At 41.1% G+C, this 18,144-nt stretch overlaps 1 protein-coding gene across 1 annotated transcript; it reads left to right on the top strand.

Annotated features, from left to right (window-relative positions):
* The first annotated feature begins 2,358 nt into the window (after positions 1-2,358).
* Positions 2,359-3,489, top strand: LOC107773039 (uncharacterized). Its single transcript, XM_016592485.1, has 2 exons — positions 2,359-3,241; positions 3,296-3,489. Exons 1-2 carry the CDS (start codon positions 2,359-2,361, stop codon positions 3,487-3,489), a joined length of 1,077 nt encoding a protein of 358 aa, XP_016447971.1.
* Positions 3,490-18,144: the final 14,655 nt, after the last annotated feature.

Here is an 18,144-nt window from a genome sequence, read left to right as displayed (position 1 = left end):
TTTGAAAAATAACTTTTTGGAGTATTTCAAATTTTCGAAAAATACCAAAATTTATTTTTTATTAAAAATTTAAAATTATGTAGTCAAAAACTAATTTCAAAAAAAAAAAATGAAAATTCCATCATTAGTGCCAGTTTCTAGTAACTACACCTAGCTCTGTTTCTTGGAGAAAACTACACAATAGCCTAATTAAAGGGAGCAGGTATATATAACCATCTCCACACCTATGATGCAAACTTTAGACTTTGAAAATATGAAATATGCAGGTCCCATTTTTTTAACTTCAGCACAAATTTAGACTGTCAAAGTGAATGAAATAAAAAATTGGATCATAACTTAACCTGTTTAAAATTTATTTGGATCAAAATGGATTGGATCAAAATAATACGTCATAATCCAATAAGCTCAGCATGACCCAACCTCCCTCTCTTTTTCTATATTTTGTGTTTTCAAAATAAAAAAAGTAAAACAAATTTAGCTTTAATTAATTTTTTTCTAAATTTACATTCTGATATGTCAATATTACAATGTGTTGACCCATTTGAATACAATGTTTACCGGGTTTTAAACTTAAATAAGTTAAATCGGACGCCAAAAAATAAGTTGATTGTGTCACATCTAATTTTAACCTATTCAAAAAAAAAGCCAGTAGGTATGCAGTACCTTTAAAAGTTCCCATTTATTAATTCTTGGTAGGACCATGGCCATTTATTCTTAAGGGACATGATTAATCAATAATCACATTATAAGATTTGCAAATTGTCGTGAAATGAGTAAATTGGAAAAATTGACTTTTCATCTTTTTGCATAGACTACAAGTCTACATCAATCTCATCTGATAGTATTATTAAGACTAATCAATTCAATCAATGTTGCCAAATGAATCGTTTATTTGGTTCTGTCGACCTTTAATTAGCCAAATTTTCTTAGAGTTGACGTCTTTGATAAATGTTTCAATTCTTGTATATATTTTCCCGAAAAATATTATTTTTTTACATCAAACCCCTTGAAGTCATGAGCTAGCTATATTTGTGTGATTAAAACAAGTCGAATCAATAAATAGGTTGGGTCATAAATCATAATCCCTATAATATTTGCTTAGGTCATGAATATGGGCATGTCAATTTGAGCTAAACTATATCATAATCTACTCTTGATTTCTAACTCAGATTTTTTTATTTATATATTTGTTGTTCTGTTATAATTTTTTTAATTACCAAATGAAAGTCTTACTATCTTTTATTTATCATGACTATTCAAACAAACTAAACCCAATTTTTTTTCTTAAAAATATATTAATAAGTTTTATTGCTTATCATTTTGAACTTCACATGCAATTTGAATTATAACTCAATCTTGTAGATGAACTATGTCCAAAATGCCTCACTAATAAATATATATTCAACCAATTTTATGACCTATTTGACTAAGGAGAATATACAAAAGTTTGTCTTGTTCACTAATTACTTTGTTCGAAATACATTGTTCATTCACAAGATCCAAATATTCCTTGTGTATCTTCTTGCTCTATTCCCCCTTCCCCCCTTCCCCCCTCCCCCCCACGTTGTTGTCAGAAAGGAAGAATCATCCAAGTCACTTAACATTTGGGTGGTAAATCCTTTCTTATTACACTTATTGTCATTATCTACATTTATTGCATGTTCTTATTGTTACATTCATTGACAATCATTGAACACATACCTGATATTTATTATTCTTGAACACGGTCCCATATCATTGATACACCCCAGTTTTAGATCTAGAATTGATTACGTTTAACTAGGATTCATCCTCTATTTCATCATTAATTAGTTTAACAGAAAGCTTAACACTTTTTGGTCAAACAATTTGGCGCCGTCTGTGGGGAAGTTCTAGTTAAAATTTTAGTTTCTTCTAGATCATAAAAAAAAGACAACCATTTTTTTCTCGATTGTACGAACTAACAATGGCAGGAAAAGGAGATGAAAGACAGAAAGCAGTAGTGGGCGTCACTACCAAAATCTTGAACACCATCAATGAGGATTACAGAGAACACGAGGAGAATGTGACGCCAAGCGCTACACCCAGGCGAAGTGACTCACCTCCCCCTCATGGAAGTATGACCACCTCACGGGAAAGGGGAGCTTCCACGTCCACAGCTGATGAAGCGCCACCAGCTGAAAAAACTACTGGAGGAATGGCTGACAAGTACTCTAAACATTATACTCGACAAACCCGTTCAAAGGGCGAACAGACGCCGCACAAGTGGATACCACAACAACCGCCGACGAGCAACCTGCTCTCCCAACAGGTAACACTCACACAGCTGTTGATGCAGGTAACAACGCACTTGCGGCCATTCTAAAGAAAATGAAAGAAATGGAGAACGAGAATAAGGCGCTCCGCGACCAGATGAGGGAACATCAACAAAGGGTTGATAAAATAGCAGACGCCCCGAAACTGCTACCTAAACAGGACGTCGACCGGTTCGTCAAACAACCATACAACGAGGAGGCAACCCCACATGCCATACCCAAAACCTTCAAAATACCACCATATTTGAAGATATACGATGGCACAACAGACCCCGAAGATAACATCATTCATTACCTTATAACAATAAAAGGCAACGACCTTTCAAAAGGGCAGGTACCATCAGTGTTGCTAAAGAAGTTCGGCGAAACCCTAATATGGGGAGCCTTGACATGGTATTCACAATTACCAGCACGTTCAATAACAATATTCGAGGAAATGGTCGACAAGTTTGTCACCACCCACGCAGGGGCTAAGAAGGTGGAGGCTAGGGTGAATGATATATTCGCCATCAAGCAATTACCTGGTGAGGGATTCAAGGACTTTCTCGCTCGGTTTAACAGAGTAAGAATAAGCTTACCAAACGTATCAGAAGGGATGGCGGTGGCAGCCTTCCAAAATGGGTTAAATAGGAATGGTTTGAGAGCAACAAGAAAGTTGTTAAGCAGACTCATGAAATACCCTTCCACCACTTGGGAAGAAATTCACAACGCCTATTACACTGAGGTAAGAGCAAACGAGGATGACCTCAACGGTCCAACCCAATGGCTAATATCGGTCCAAGCGAAGTCGAGGAAAGTTTGTCATAACAAAGGTCGAAGAGACCATTCAGGTCCATGCCTCAACCGAGACAGGCACCAACCATATGTTAGAACAGCCATGCCACCATCTCCTCGCCATATGGAAGGGTCGTCCAGGCCACACATAGGGACTCAGCGAAATGAAAGAGGTATGTCTCCACTCTTATCTGCTCATAATTTTTGTGTTTCCCCTTCAAAAATAGCGTACGCACTAGAGAAGCTCGACCCGAAGGTAAAGTGGCCACAAAAGATGAAGTCTGACCCAAGTACCAGAAAGTCCAACATCCTCTGTGAATTTCATCAGGAGCGGGGGTCACAAAACAGAGGAATGCATAGCCCTATGGCAAAAAGTGGTGAACATGCTTCGCCAAGGACACCTAAGGGAGCTGATGAGTGACCGAAGAAGAGCCGACTTAGGCCACGGACGAGAACAACACCAAGGCCCTCCAAAACCACCCTCTCTCACCCGCACCATCTAAATGATCATCGGCAGAGGCGACGAAGCAGCAATCAATCACGTGAAGTTCACCACTGTCACACCTCCTTTTTCCGCACCCGATGGGGTGCAAGGGAGTTTTTTCCAATTAAAGGACAATCGAAACGGGATTGGTTTATGTATTTTAGAGTCGCCACTTGGGAGATTTAGGGTGTCCCAAGTCACCAATTTTAATCCCGAATCGAGGAAAATAATGACTCTATATTACAGTCTGCGTACCAGAAATCCGGATAAGGAATTCTGTTAACCCGAGAGAAGGTGTTAGGCATTCCCGAGTTCCGTGGTTCTAGCACGATCGCTCAACTGTTATATTCGGCTTGATTATCTGATTTTATACAAGTGTGAACTTATGTGCAAAATTTAACTTTTAACCGCTTTTATCATTTACTGTTTTTATCAAGAATTGCAACGTTGTGAAAATGTATCTCGAACCGCGTTACAATCAATGTACCCGTGGTCGTCGACACACTTTGACTCCGTTGAGATTTGGATTTGGGTCACATCAATGTGCACCCGAGTTTAAGGAAATTAAATTATTAAAGGCGCGCCTAAAGCGACTAGCGTATTTATTTTGAGTAGGACCGTGGAATTTTACTAAACGGTCCATCCTGAAGTCTAAACAATTTTTAAAGCAAATATTTACTGAGGGCCCCGCAATTTGTATTTTATTTGGCGAGGCTCATCTCATTCTTATTTTTTAAAAATGAATTTGCAACGTCATGGACACGCATCTCGAACCACGTCACAATCAATGTACCCGTGATTAGAAACACATTTCGACTCCGTTGAGAATTGGATTTGGGTCACATAAATGTGCACCCGAGTTTAAGAAGGTAAGATTTATTAAGGCGCGTCCTAAAGAGTCTAACGTATTGTTATTTTAGGAGGGTTGTGAGATTTGCTAAACAACCCGTCCTGGAAACTAAATGCTTCGATAATATACATTTAACAAGGGCCCCGCATCTGCGCGTTTTGTTTATTTTCGTCGAGGCTCATCTCGTTCTTATTTTAAAAGGATATCCTATAGCAACTACGTTTCTTGTCGTGTTTGTCTCTATCAATTGAAAACAGTAGATAGTCCTAATTAATTACATGCTTGCAAGTTGTTTGTAACGGAATTCGGAAATGCTTAAAAAAATCAGGACCGAGGCTGCGTGCACAGTCAGTCGAATAAATAATCACGGGCCCAAATCCAACCCATGTGTGATGGGCCAAACCTGGGCCACTGCTTGCTCGAAGCAGGCCTGCTTGGCCTGTTTTGACCCGAATTCGACGTTCATGGGTTTGATATTGCAAGTTTTATGTTCTTTGTCTTAACAGGTGGTTTACTAGTTATGTGAGACCATTAATCATAAAAGGAAGAGCTCAACCCATGATGTACAGTTTTCATGCTTGGCATACATTACAGCATATACTGCAAAGTAAACTAAATCTGAGATGCAACCTAATTCATTGAGAACACTTTTATCTAACAGCATACATATACAACTATCATTCGATCCCCTACATTGACATCAACTAGACTTGTAAGCTACCTTCAGTATCCAAAAATGTGAGCTATTAGACACTACATGACACTCAACACAACAGTACATGTATATAAACAACATCTGCAGATCTTCTCTTTTACATTCATTGCTCAAACTTTCGAGTTACATTAGTAGTGTAATTGTGTACCTGGTATAGAGGACAAAGAAGAAAGGAGTGATCAGCTGGGCAGTATGCAGTAAACACAGCAACAGCAGATACACAGCAACAGCACAGCAACAAACCAAACCAAATGTTTTCCACAACCCTCAGACGACCAACAATATTTCCCAGAACAAAGAGGACCAGCAAATAGTCGAGTACCAAACCAGTAAACCCAGAAAAAGAGTAATGAAACACCAGAAGTAAAAGAGTGTTCAATGCAGCAACACCAGCAGTTCAACAATCACAAGTAACTCAGTCAGTGCAAACAACAGAACTTGGCCAAGACAGCTTGACCAATATGGATTCTTGTATAGCTTTCAGACAGTGTGTGGTTACAGTGTTTATTGGAAACTACCTTATGTTTTCCAGTTTTCTTCAAACTCCCTAGACCTTTTTCAGACTAAAAGTTTTCCAGCCTTCAGAAAAAAAATTCCAGCCCTTTTTAAGTTCTCAAAGGGCCTATTTATAAGCCAAATGACCCAGTGCAGCTAGGCTGCGTCCCTCCTGCAACTTGCAGTCTGCCCATCCCTATTAAACCCATCCTTAAGCATCTTTTGATGCCAGCCATTTGCTCCCCACGCCTGGTTTTCTTTAATCAAGAGTTATGGGCTCATTTTAGTATTCATTTTAAACTCCCATGCTCTTATGTCTTGTTCCCCATTGGCATTAGTTTAATCTTAATTAGTACCTCACTTGTCAATTCATTTAAACTAATCTTTTTGTCCTTTTCAACACCCCAGAATACCCTTGTTAACCCTTGATTATTACTGCCCTGCCTACTGCAGCATCAGGACATTTTTGAACTTCTGAGAGTTCAATTTCAGGACTGCCCTGGACTGAACCTTTTCAGTCATTTTTTGCAATGCAAACAAACTCATTTCAGACAATGCTGGGGCATTCAGTCAGTGACAAGGTTCAATTAGTCACGTGAAATTATTAGCTTATTTGATCCACCAATTATAGAGAACTAATCGACGACATTTATCGAGTCGACTATACTAATTATAACAGGTAATAATCAGTCGCTCATATAAATAATACGTTTAGGGACCTAAAGGGCATCAGACAATTTTTGTTCAATTACTGGGGGCCTATATGAGTTAACTTATCTGACGATTAAACTAATCGACGATCATGTTTATCACATAGTACATTCAGAACACACATATAGAAAATCAATCGACCAAATAAAAGGTCTTTGCTAGAGATGGAAGAAAACAGAAAAAGTAACAGACCATAACAAATACTCACAACAACAAATCATGCTGATAACTTAATTAGAACTAAACAAGGGAAAGGAAAACTTACCGAAAATGTTTAAATCAAACAGACCCAAATCTGACTCAACTCTGCCCATTTGAGGCCGAACAAATTTTAACCAGGGTGTTCTCACATGAGAACACCTTGGTTAAGATCCATTGAACCTCAAACCCCTTTCAAAACCGGCCGGATTCCCCAGGTGCATGTGTTCTAAGGTCTGGATTTTCAGATCTGGATTTTTAGGAGTTGTGGGTAGATTCGGACCAAACCAAGCTTGGTTTGGTCACGAGGGGGGTCAGGGGAGTGTCTGGTATGAAGATGGGGTAATTTGGCATAGGTCCGGGTTCGACTCAAATCTTCAAATGAAGATTCGAGACGAAAGAAAGTGATTCGAGGCAAATGGATAGCAGATCCATGTTCAGGAGAGTGAGGGGGTCTTAGGGTGTCCAGGAGGTGGTCACTGGCGTTCGTGCCGCCGGGTTCTGGTGAAAGGGAAGCTAGGGCGGCTTGCTAGGGTTTGGGGTTTCAGGTTTGAGCTTGGGGACGATGAAGGGGGGGGGTTCGGATAGGGGCGTGGGGTGAAGGGTCGAGTTTATATATGGGGAGGCTGATCGGATCTGAGCCGTTAGATCAGATGATCTCAACGGCTTGGATCTGATGGTGAGAAATGAGACGGGGTCGTTTGGTAGTAAAACGGGGTCGTTTGGTTTAAGTGAGGGGTTGGGTCAGACCGGTTATCGGGTCGGGTTTGAAAACGGGTTGTTGAAAAGGGGTCCTGAGCCGTTGGATTGGCCTGGACGGACGTCTCAGATTGATTTGCCTGAAACGGCGTCGTTTCAGGAGGTGCCTGGGCAGGCCTGGTCTGGACCGGGTCCTTGGTTGTGGCTGAAGGGGGGATGGACTTGGGCCTCAATTCAAAATAGGCCCAAGTCCGATTTGCTACATCATATGCATTTTCTTTTGTTTTTCCAAAAAATTTTTCTTAAAAATACAATTAAATAAAAATGACCTTGCCACATCCAACTAATCAATACTTAACACAATTATTTACACACATACTAAAAATCTAAATGGTTAAATCACAACCTATACTAAAAGATGCATATATGGTTTTTTTTGAATTTTCTTTTACCGACCGAATTATGGTTTAATCACCCTGACATACATATTTTGTATTTTGTTTGTTAATGATTAAATGCAAAAATGGACAGATCCACAAATGACTAACACATGTCACGAAAAACTCGAACAATTGTACAGCGAAGTCATTTGTCACTATTTTTGTTTTCTTTTGGAGCGACTGTCTGTGAAGCAAAAATCACGTGCTTACAGCTGCCCCTCTTTGCCCGAAGACACGAAGGGTTTTCGCGCAAAGATAAAGCGTTGATAAGTCAGATACACATGGTTTGACTTTTCCTCACTTCGATGCTCTTGTCATTACTTTACGTATTTCAGATACTGATCTAAAAAGAATAATGGTAAATGACGGGAGCGGCGCATGTATTAACCTCCCTCGAGTTCTAGCGCAAATGAGACTCGAGGACAAGATAGTACCATGCTATATATTGCTAACAGGTTGTAACAATGCAGTTGAGCGAACCTCCGGAAAAATAAAACTGCCAGTTCTGGCCGGGGCGTCACCCTAGATACAATATTCCATGTCATGAACCAGGACACAACTTACAATGCCATAATAGGGCGACCCTAGATACATACCATGAGAGCCATTCCGTCCAGCCTAACCAAGTAATCAAGTTCCCTACTCTGTGGGGGATATTCAGCATCAGAGGCGAAAAGCGCACAACCCGAGAATATTACCGCATCGCCCAGGATTGTACACACGCTCAACAATTAAAGGGAATGGGCTCGGAAGCATAGCAATTACCAAAGTCCGGATCCAACCTCGACAAAAAAAAATGTCATCAAGGATCCTGACTTCGTGAAAGCCACAGGGTCGATGATCGAAGACCTCGACCCCGTCCAACTAGACAACAGCGACCCTGGTAAAAAAGCTTACATCGGCCATAAACTCTTAGAACCAGGTAGATTTCATAAATTTTTAATTAACAACACCGATATCTTTGCTTTCTTCCATGCAGATATGCCAGGTATCCCGAAAGACATTGCCATGCACAAGCTGAGTGTCGACCCACTCCACCCGCCAGTACGACAACTAAGAAGAAAATTAAATGCCACAATTAACGAGGCCGTCAGTGATAAGGTGGATAAATTACTCGCTAACGGCTCCATCCGAGAGTCAAAATACCCCCAATGGGTCACCAACGTGGTCATGGTAAAAAATAAAAATGGAAAGTGGAAGATGTGCATAGATTTCACGGACTTAAACAAGGAATGCCCAAAAAACTCCTTTTCGTTGCCTCACATCAACCAACTCATCGACACAACAGCAGGGCACGGGTTATTAAGCTTTCTGGATGCCTACTCAGGTTATAACCAAATCCTCATGGAGGAGGAGGACCAGGAAAAGACCACTTTCATCACCTATCAAGGGACGTACTGCTGCAACATCATGCACTTCGGGTTGAAGAACGCAGGGGCGACTTATCAAAGACTGGTCACCAAGATGTTCAAGGACCAACTCTGTTAAACAATGGAAGTTTACATAGACGATATGTTGGTCAAATCAAAAAGAAAGGAAGACCACATCGACCATCTAAGTAAGCCTTCAATATACTGAGGCAGTACGGTATGAAACTGAACCCCGAAAAGTGTGCCTTTGGTGTAACCTTGGGCAAGTTCCTCGGTTTTTGGTGTCACAAAGAGGCATCGAGGTCAACCCCGACCAGATCAAAGCCATCAAAGGAATACCCAAAGTATTTACCAGAAAGAAACAGGTAAAAAACTGACAGGTCGTATAGCTGCTCTGTCAAGGTTCATCTCACAATCTTCTGATAGATGCCACAAATTCTTCAACGTGCTTAAAAAGGACAACGAGCTCCAGTTGAATTCCGAATGCATCGAGGCCTTAAGAGAACTAAAAACATACTTGTCCTCGCCCCCACTACTCGCCAAAGCAGAACCCGGAGAGCGTCTTCTGATATACTTGGTCGTATCCGAGGTTGTAATAAGTACAGTACTGGTCTATAAAAATAAAGGTATGCAATATCCAATCTATTACATTAGCAAAACCCTGGTCGACGCTGAAACAAGGTACCTTCACCTCGAAAAGTTAGCCCTGGCATTGGTCATAACTTCACGAAAGCTAAGGACCCTATTTTCAGTGCCACCCCATATAGGTGGTCACGATCTCCCCCCTAAGGAGCATCTTACATAAACCCGAGTTGTCGGGGAGATTAGCCAAGTGGGCCATAGAATTGAGCGAGCACGATATAACATATCAGCCACGAACAACGATAAAATCGAAGGTACTCGTCGACTTTGTCGCCAATTTCAATGCCAAAATAATGTTTGAGGCCGAGCAGGAAACTTCTCGTACCTCTCACAACTTACCTGACCTATGGGTCCTATACACCGATGGCGCTTCCAACGCATTAGGATCTGGACTCGTACTCGAGGTCCCAACCGGAGAAGTCATTCGCCAGTCCATACGGTGCCCCGATATGGCTAACAATGAGGCTAAAAATGAGGTCATAATTGGAGCACAACGAGTTGTCCTCCGATGCAACTCATAACTCGTTGTCAACCAAGTCACATGGACTTTTCAAGTCAAATATCAGAGGCTAAATAAATAGCAGATAGAAATTCATAAACTACTGCCGGAATTCGACGAATGTCAACTCGACCAGATATCTCGAGCACAAAACATTGAGGCAGATGGCCTCACCAAGTTAGCAACAGCCACCAAAAACATTACGCTTAACGGTTATCGGCTTTTAAACGTATTAATTCGCTAGCCACCCGATAAGATATCGGACGGATTGGTATCGGTTTACCTCTTATCGGGAGGTTGTTGGGCGGTTTATCGGCCTAATTCAACCTATATTGTACGCTACAGAAAAATAACAGTAGAATGGAAGATAGTAGCAAGATAACCTTTTTGGGGCATTTGCAGCAATTTAAGGGCATAAATTCGAAGGTAGATTGTATCATTGGCAAGATTTAAGATTTCATGTTAGCTAGACAGTACAATTTATCCATACAGATCAGATGGTTCTTCTCTATTTGTTGTGGAAGCTTATTGTTTCCCCATAATCACGAGCATATACTAAAACAATATAATTTAATGCTAAAGTAGAGACCACAAGTTCAGATAAAATTTCCTATTTGTGAATTCATAGTTCCAAATTAATAAGCAATTGAAGAATATAATATTACGCAGTGCACAAAAGAACATATCAGAATGTAAAAAAAAAACATCTTCATGCAGTTCATACTTTTCATATTTTCCCTGACCTTTATCTAAATTGCTTGGAACAGAATTACAGAAGGGTCAAATGTGTTTATTTTTTTATATTTAATATATATAAATAAAAATAAATTATATATATATATATATATTCTTAGATTATATATATATATTCTTAACGGGTTAGCGGATTATCCGTTAAGAAAATTGAATAATCCGCTCCTAAACCAAGCCGTTAATAAAAAAATTTCAATCTGTTCCCCGTCTGTTAACCCGTTACCAGTAAGCCATTAAGCTTCGATTCGGTTCGGTTTTCGATTTCGGATCGGTTTTGAACACCCCTACAAACGACCACTCCAAGTTAGCAACAACCACCAAAAATATTAGAAAGAAAACGTGTTTACCCTCCTCCACTCATCAATAGGCCAACTTGAGGTACACTCTATAAATTTAACTTGGGACTGGCACAACCGTATTATAACATATTTGCAGGAAGGAGTACTCCCATCATACAAAAAGGAAGCCAAAAAGCTTCGAATGCAGGCAGCCAGGTATAGCATTGTAAACCACGACCTATACAAAAGAACGTTTGGAGGCTCCTTGGCGAAATGCTTAGGGCTGAACCAAACAAGACGTGTCCTCGAGGAAGTACACGAAGGACATTGTGGTGCCTATCCCGGAAACCGAGCCCTCGTTAGATGCCTCATATGAGCAGGTTATTATTGGCCCACCATTAAGAAGGAAGCCGCCGACTTCGTCAAGAAGTGCGAGCAGTGCAAGAAATACGCTCCTATGATGCACCAAGCAAGAGAACACCTCCACACAGTCACATCGCCATGGCCATTCATCAAATAGGGAATGGACATCGTGGGACCACTCCCAGCGGGACGAGGTAATATATATTTTCTTTTGGTTTTAACTGACTTCTTTTCCAAATGGGTAGAAGCAGGTGCATTCGCCCAAGTACGCGAACAGGAAGTTATCACGTTCATATGCCACTTCGGCATATCTAAAGAAATCAGCTGTGACAACGGACCCCAATTCATCGGGAAAAAGACCACCAAATTCTTCAAGAAATGGCACATCAAGCAAATACTCTCCACATCATATCACCCTGCAGGCAACGGCCAAGCCAAGTCCTCCAACAAAACAATACTAAATATCTTGAAGAAAAAACTTGAGGACTCCAAGGGATTGTGGCCGGAATTGCTACCAGAAGTGTTGTGGGCATACCGCACCACGCCAAAAACAAGTACAGGAGAAACGCCATATTCACTAGTCTATGGGACTGACGCAATGGTACCAGTTGAGATCGGGGAACCAAGTTTGAGATACTCCAATGAGAGCGGACCAAGCAATGATGAGAACAGGAAACAAGACCTCCACAAAGCGGAGGAGCAAAGAGACATGACTTATATAAAAATGATAGCCTAAAAATAGCAAGCAGAAAGGTATTACAACAAAAAGGCCAAAGTACGACCACTCAAAGTCGGGGACTATGTACTCAAGGCCAAGACACAGGCGAGCAAAGACCCAAGAGAAGGTAAACTAGGAACCAATTGGGACAGGCCATACAAAATCACGACAACGGCAAGCCAAGGATCATTCAAACTAGAAACAATGGAAGGAAAGCTACTACCAAACAATTGGAACGTCGCCCACCTCAAATACTTCAACTTCTGATAGCGGGCGCCCTCAAAGTCGCACTCTTTTTCCCTCACCCGGGTTTTATCCCAATTGGGTTTTATCGAGGAGGTTTTTAATGAGGCAACGAAGAGGACATCTCGAATTTCAAGTGTATTTCATCTCCCCCCCTATCGACTACTTCTCCAGGCCGAGCGATGAAGGGACTAGGTAGACTAGAACTTCTCAAATGTATGGAACAAACAGAAACATGTAATATTCTCCAATAAATGAAATAAACAAAGCAGCATGCAACATCTTTGCACAACTCCACCAACTCATTTTACACTTTACATTCAACCTCATTCAAATTACTCCACATTCGACCTCGCTCGAATTGCTTTCCATTCGACCTCGCTCAAATTATTTTGCATTCGACCTTGCTCGAATTATTTTACATTCGACCTCGCTCGGATTGCTTTACATTCGACCTCGCTCAAATTATTTTACATTCGACCTTGCTCGAATTATTTTACATTCGATCTCGCTCGAAGTATTTTACATTCAACCTTGCTCGAATTATTTTACATTCGACCTCGCTCGAATTACTTTACATTTGATCTCGCTCGAATTATTCTACATTTGGCCTTGCTCGAATTACTTTATGTTTGACTACGCTAAAACACTACGTGCAACCGACCGAAAAGTCAGGAACTTCCTCGCATAGAAAACAAAAAAAGAGAGAACTCAAATCCGAAAATACATAGCAAAAAGGAAATAGTTCCATTTCAATTATCGGATTACAAATTTTTACAAAGGGATGGAGAACTCCCCCACAAAAATAGCAAAGCCAAAAAAAAACTAAGTACAAAAGCTTCACGCTACATCCTCCCCACCAGCATACTAGTCATCATACCAAGGATCAGAGGCAAGCTCATCCATTGCATTGTCATCATCATCCCCACCGGGTGTACCAGGGTCGTAACCACAAGCTTCACGAGCGATGCGTGCCCTGACATGGACTCCCTCAAGCTCCACCTCGGAGACCTTCCCGGTAACCTGCAAAGATTTGTACACGTCAAGTTGAGCCTCGGCATGGAACCACATTTGGTACAACTCCCTTGATACATCAGGATCAGCAGAAGTACGAGATGTAGATGGTTATGCCTGCTGTTGTGTCTTCTCGTCCCTCATGACAATGACTTGCTCTTTTAACTCAGGCAGCTCCGCCTCCAAACCCATGATCCGCTCCTCTAACTCCACCTCATTAGTCCGCTCTGACCTGCAAACATAGAGAGCGTCATCTAGGGCTGCCATTTCAGCCACATCAGCCATTCTGCCTTTCTCAGTCCGACCCAATTCCTCAATCTTGGCGCTCAGCTCATCCCTCAGATCGACAGCCTTGCCTTCCTATGCTCGAGTTCAACCATTAAAGACACCACATGAGCCTGAAGGTCAACGTTCTCAGCCATCACACCCTTACTCATCTCGAGCTCGTCCTCCTTGGCCTTTAGCGGTGCCTCAATCATGCTACACCTACTGATGGCCCTTATAAATTCCTCATCCCTCTCCCTCAACTTTTCGTCCTTCTTCGTTAGCTCATCGTCCTTCTGTTTGAGCCCATCACAAAGCGATTGAAACTCACCATTCTGGATGAGAAAATTGGCTAGCGTTCGATGTTTGGTACAGTACTCCTTGAACTTGGAGGTCATCTTCTTAAAAATGGCCGTCTTCCGCTCCTCCCGCCAATCTCACTCAATCCTCGTAATAAGAGTCTAACATGTAAAAAAAAGAGAAGAGGTCAGTGTAAGCATATTACACATACGAAAAAAACTTAACCTAACATGGAAAAACACTCACTCACAGGGCCATGCCATATATACCCAACGACAGATCCGCATCTTTCATCGTCCGTAATGTCGTATTCTTAGAGCCATGCACAGGGGATCAAAGGCCGGTACCGCTCATTCCGAGTTGGCCAAGAGGTCGTAGTCCATAGGAATTACTATATGCTGATTAGAACCCTCTGTCTTTATCTCCACACGAGTAGCCCTCTCCACGAAGGCCTGTATCTTCTTAGGGTCGATATCTGAGTCAGAGTCATTGTCCTCCGCAGGGATAGCTCTACCTCTCCTAGCCGCTGACGACAAGCTACCCTTAGCATCCCGCGTGAGCTCTCCGCCACCACAAAACCCCTCAACCTCATGGGGCATCTTCTCCATGGTGGCACCCGCCGCAGAAACGGCCTCTACGCTAGTGTAAGCACTGATCCCGCTTCCAAAGCAACGGATCTTACTGGACCAACATCAATGATAATGGCTTTCCCGGTCTCCACCCTTCGCCTTTTCCTCGGTGATGCCTCATCGCAGCAAAATAGTTCGTCCATAAGATGGAAGATAGGCTGAGAAGAGATCTCATCCTGCATGGCAACACTTGGAGGGGCGGAGTCCCTCATTGGCGTAACTTGAGCCCGACCTCCTCGAGTAGACTCAGCTAGAGCAAACTGCATTCTAGCCGACACGATGGCCTGGAGAAATGCAGGTACTAGAGCCTTCGCCTTTTTAGAAACTCGCCGACTGCACCAAAAGAAGGTCTCGTTAAAAGGCAATAATAAACCACAATAAGTCAAGGTAGAAATAACACTTACTGGATGGAGTCTTGGGTCCAAAGCTCTTGTGAAAGAACGTCGAGTCGCGAATTCCTACGGTGTGAGGTAACACGCGAGCCACTCAATCTTCAATATTGAAGACGAGAGAAGGTGCACGCCTCTCAACTGAAAACAAGGAAGTCATGAGATTCGAAAGCAAAAGAGGAAGAAAGAAAATAAGGAACATATGGAAAGACACTTACGATTATAATTACATTGCTTGGGAAACCCGATCGGATTCGCCACCAGGTGCTCGGTTTTGATGAAGAAGTATTTATGCCAGAATTGTCGGTTCTTCTTATCATCCATCTCGGCCACCAACCCTTTGATCCCACGATGTCGCAGATGTATCAACGTGCCTCTATAAAAGTTGGGCGAGAATAGATGCAGTAGATGGCAAATATTGACCTCACAGCCGGCCAACTCGGCGTACTTCGCCAGCATCAGAAAAACTTTGTATAAATAAGGGAAGAGGTTCCCCGGGCAAATGTTGTAAAAGAGGCAAAAATCCTCCACTAATGGGGGGAGGGGAAGAGAATAACCAGTTAAGAACGAGTAAATATAGAAAGCACAATATCCAGGGATGAACCTGTACTATGTTATCTCCTGGCAGAACAATCTCGACATGAGAGGGAATACAGTACTTGGATCGGAGGTCGGCTATTTGATGTAGCCCCGTCTTAGAAAGCTCTTGAGCAGGAGCAGGAGCAGGTTTCTTTGGGAAATCACGTCTAACCATAGGATTTTTGGGAACCACCTCCTCCACGGTGGGGAAACTTTCTTCCTCCTCAACCATGGATTCCTCATCGCCGGGAGTAATGGCCACCGATAAAGGAGTGGCATCGGTGATTCCGTCGTGAATATGAGGAGAAGTTGACATATTTTCGTGGTAAAGCGTTTACCGCAAAGTTGGGGAAAGAAATCAGGGACTGAAACTGAAGTAATTGGAAATGGAGATCCAAGAAAATCAAAATAAAACGACATGCATGCAACAAGAATGCTGAAAGTTTCGAAAATGAAACCTCCCTCCTCTACTTATAGGGTTGGGTAACACCGGAATCGAGGCAAAGAGCCATCAACGGCACCAAAATCGAAGCGACAGAAGCACAGACACTACATTGGGAAGACGCGTAATGATGACGCGCGTGGCATGACGTCATCCTACGATAGCTATACCAACCGCAGCCCCGCCGCCAGTTCAACCTCGGCCGATTCAATGCAATCGTCACGACCAAATTTCCTCCGAACGGCCCCAGACAAGATCCGCTCATCGAGGACGTCCAAAAGCACAACCTCAACAAGCGCATGGACTAACTGTATTGGTCAAAATTTGGATTGGACTTAATGGCTGCGAATGGACGTGGTCAAGGATTAAGCCGACCACGACATGAGAGCAAAGAGTCGTCTTAAGAAAGACTAGTGCCGAGGTCGAATAAAGGGAGTATGAAAATAACGGTAGAATAAGTTAGAATAGAAAGAAGGAATATTCCATTGAATATTCTTTCTATTATACTTTTTTAGGGTTTCTCAAGAATATCCCATATAAATAGGAAGAGATAAAGAACAAAAAGGGAATCTTCACTTTTTGATAAGAGCATATTGTAAAGAATTGACTAAGGAGAATATACAAAAGTTTGTCTTGTTCACTGATTACTTTGTTTGAAATACATTGTTCATTCACAAGATCCAAAGATTTCTTATCTATCTTCGTGCTCTATCCCCCCCCCCCCCACATTGTTGTCAGAAAGGAAAAATCATCCAAGTCACCTAATATTTGGGTGGTAAATCCTTTCGTATTACACTTATTGCCATTAACTATATTTATTGCATGTTCTTATTGTTACATTCATTGAACACATACCTGATATTTATTATTCTTGAACACGATCCCATATCATTGATACACCCCAATTTAAGATCTAGAATTAATTACGTTTAACTAGGATTCATCATCTATTTCATCATTAATTAGTTTAATAAGAAGTTTAACACTTTTTGATCAAACAATGCCTTTGTAGAGGCTTAAATATATAAGTTATTCACATCTCACCACATTCGAAATGTCATCCGTGTCCTATCAATATTTGTACAAAATAGTTTAATCACTTCTCATATTCACCAACATTAGCAGAGCCATAATTTTTGGTAAGATAGATTAAAGTATAATGAAATTACGGGGATAAATACATTAGAAAAATTTGTCTAGCTACATAGAAATGGCTCCGCCACTATTCACCAACTCATTTTCATTTAATTTATCGTGGAATAAGTAGAAATAGTGGATGAGATATTTGATTGGAAAGTTATAGTTCTTACAAGTTACAACTACCAAGATTATCTTCATAGAAGAAACAAGACAAGTGTTATATATTGAGGGGTGAGACCTAGTTCAATATATGGTCCAAGTTAGATGCAAGAATTAAGTGCATGCATGGTACTATATAGGAAGGTTGTTTAACTTTTAGGCATAAGTGTTGTCATGTACGTGGCTAGCTAGTCAATGGTGGTAGCTACTGAACCTATATCAACACTGTCAGTTTGCTCATAAAAACTCCAACAACAAATTCTCAGCTCCATCATCTCTACAATGGTCCCCTAGATTCTGAAAACGAAATGTAACAAAACCATATACGCAGATATTATAAGACATTTATATGGTAAAGTAGGATGTATATTAGAAAAATACAGATAAAAATTATACCTCGTGTCCATTGTCTTTTTCTATGTATGTATCTAGCTAGTTTTTACACATGAATTTTGGATTCGAATCACGGTCTTGTTAGAAGGAATTATAATCTAGAAATTCTAGTCATGTGGTGAATAATAATATACAAATTTTAAGGGCATTTTTTTGTACTCTTATAATCCAAATATTACTAATATACTGTATTTTTATTTCACATTTTATCCACACAAAATGCGACAAAGCTATAACTATATATTTGTATTAGTAATACAACAATTGGTTTCTTAATATTAAATTCTAAATAAGTTTTGTCTGATTTAA

The sequence above is a fragment of the Nicotiana tabacum genome, chromosome 11, assembly GCF_000715075.1.
Source record: "Nicotiana tabacum cultivar K326 chromosome 11, ASM71507v2, whole genome shotgun sequence".
NCBI classification, from domain to species: Eukaryota; Viridiplantae; Streptophyta; class Magnoliopsida; order Solanales; family Solanaceae; genus Nicotiana; species Nicotiana tabacum.
Note: the sequence above shows the minus strand (reverse complement) of the source record. Positions and strands in the feature narration are given on the sequence as shown.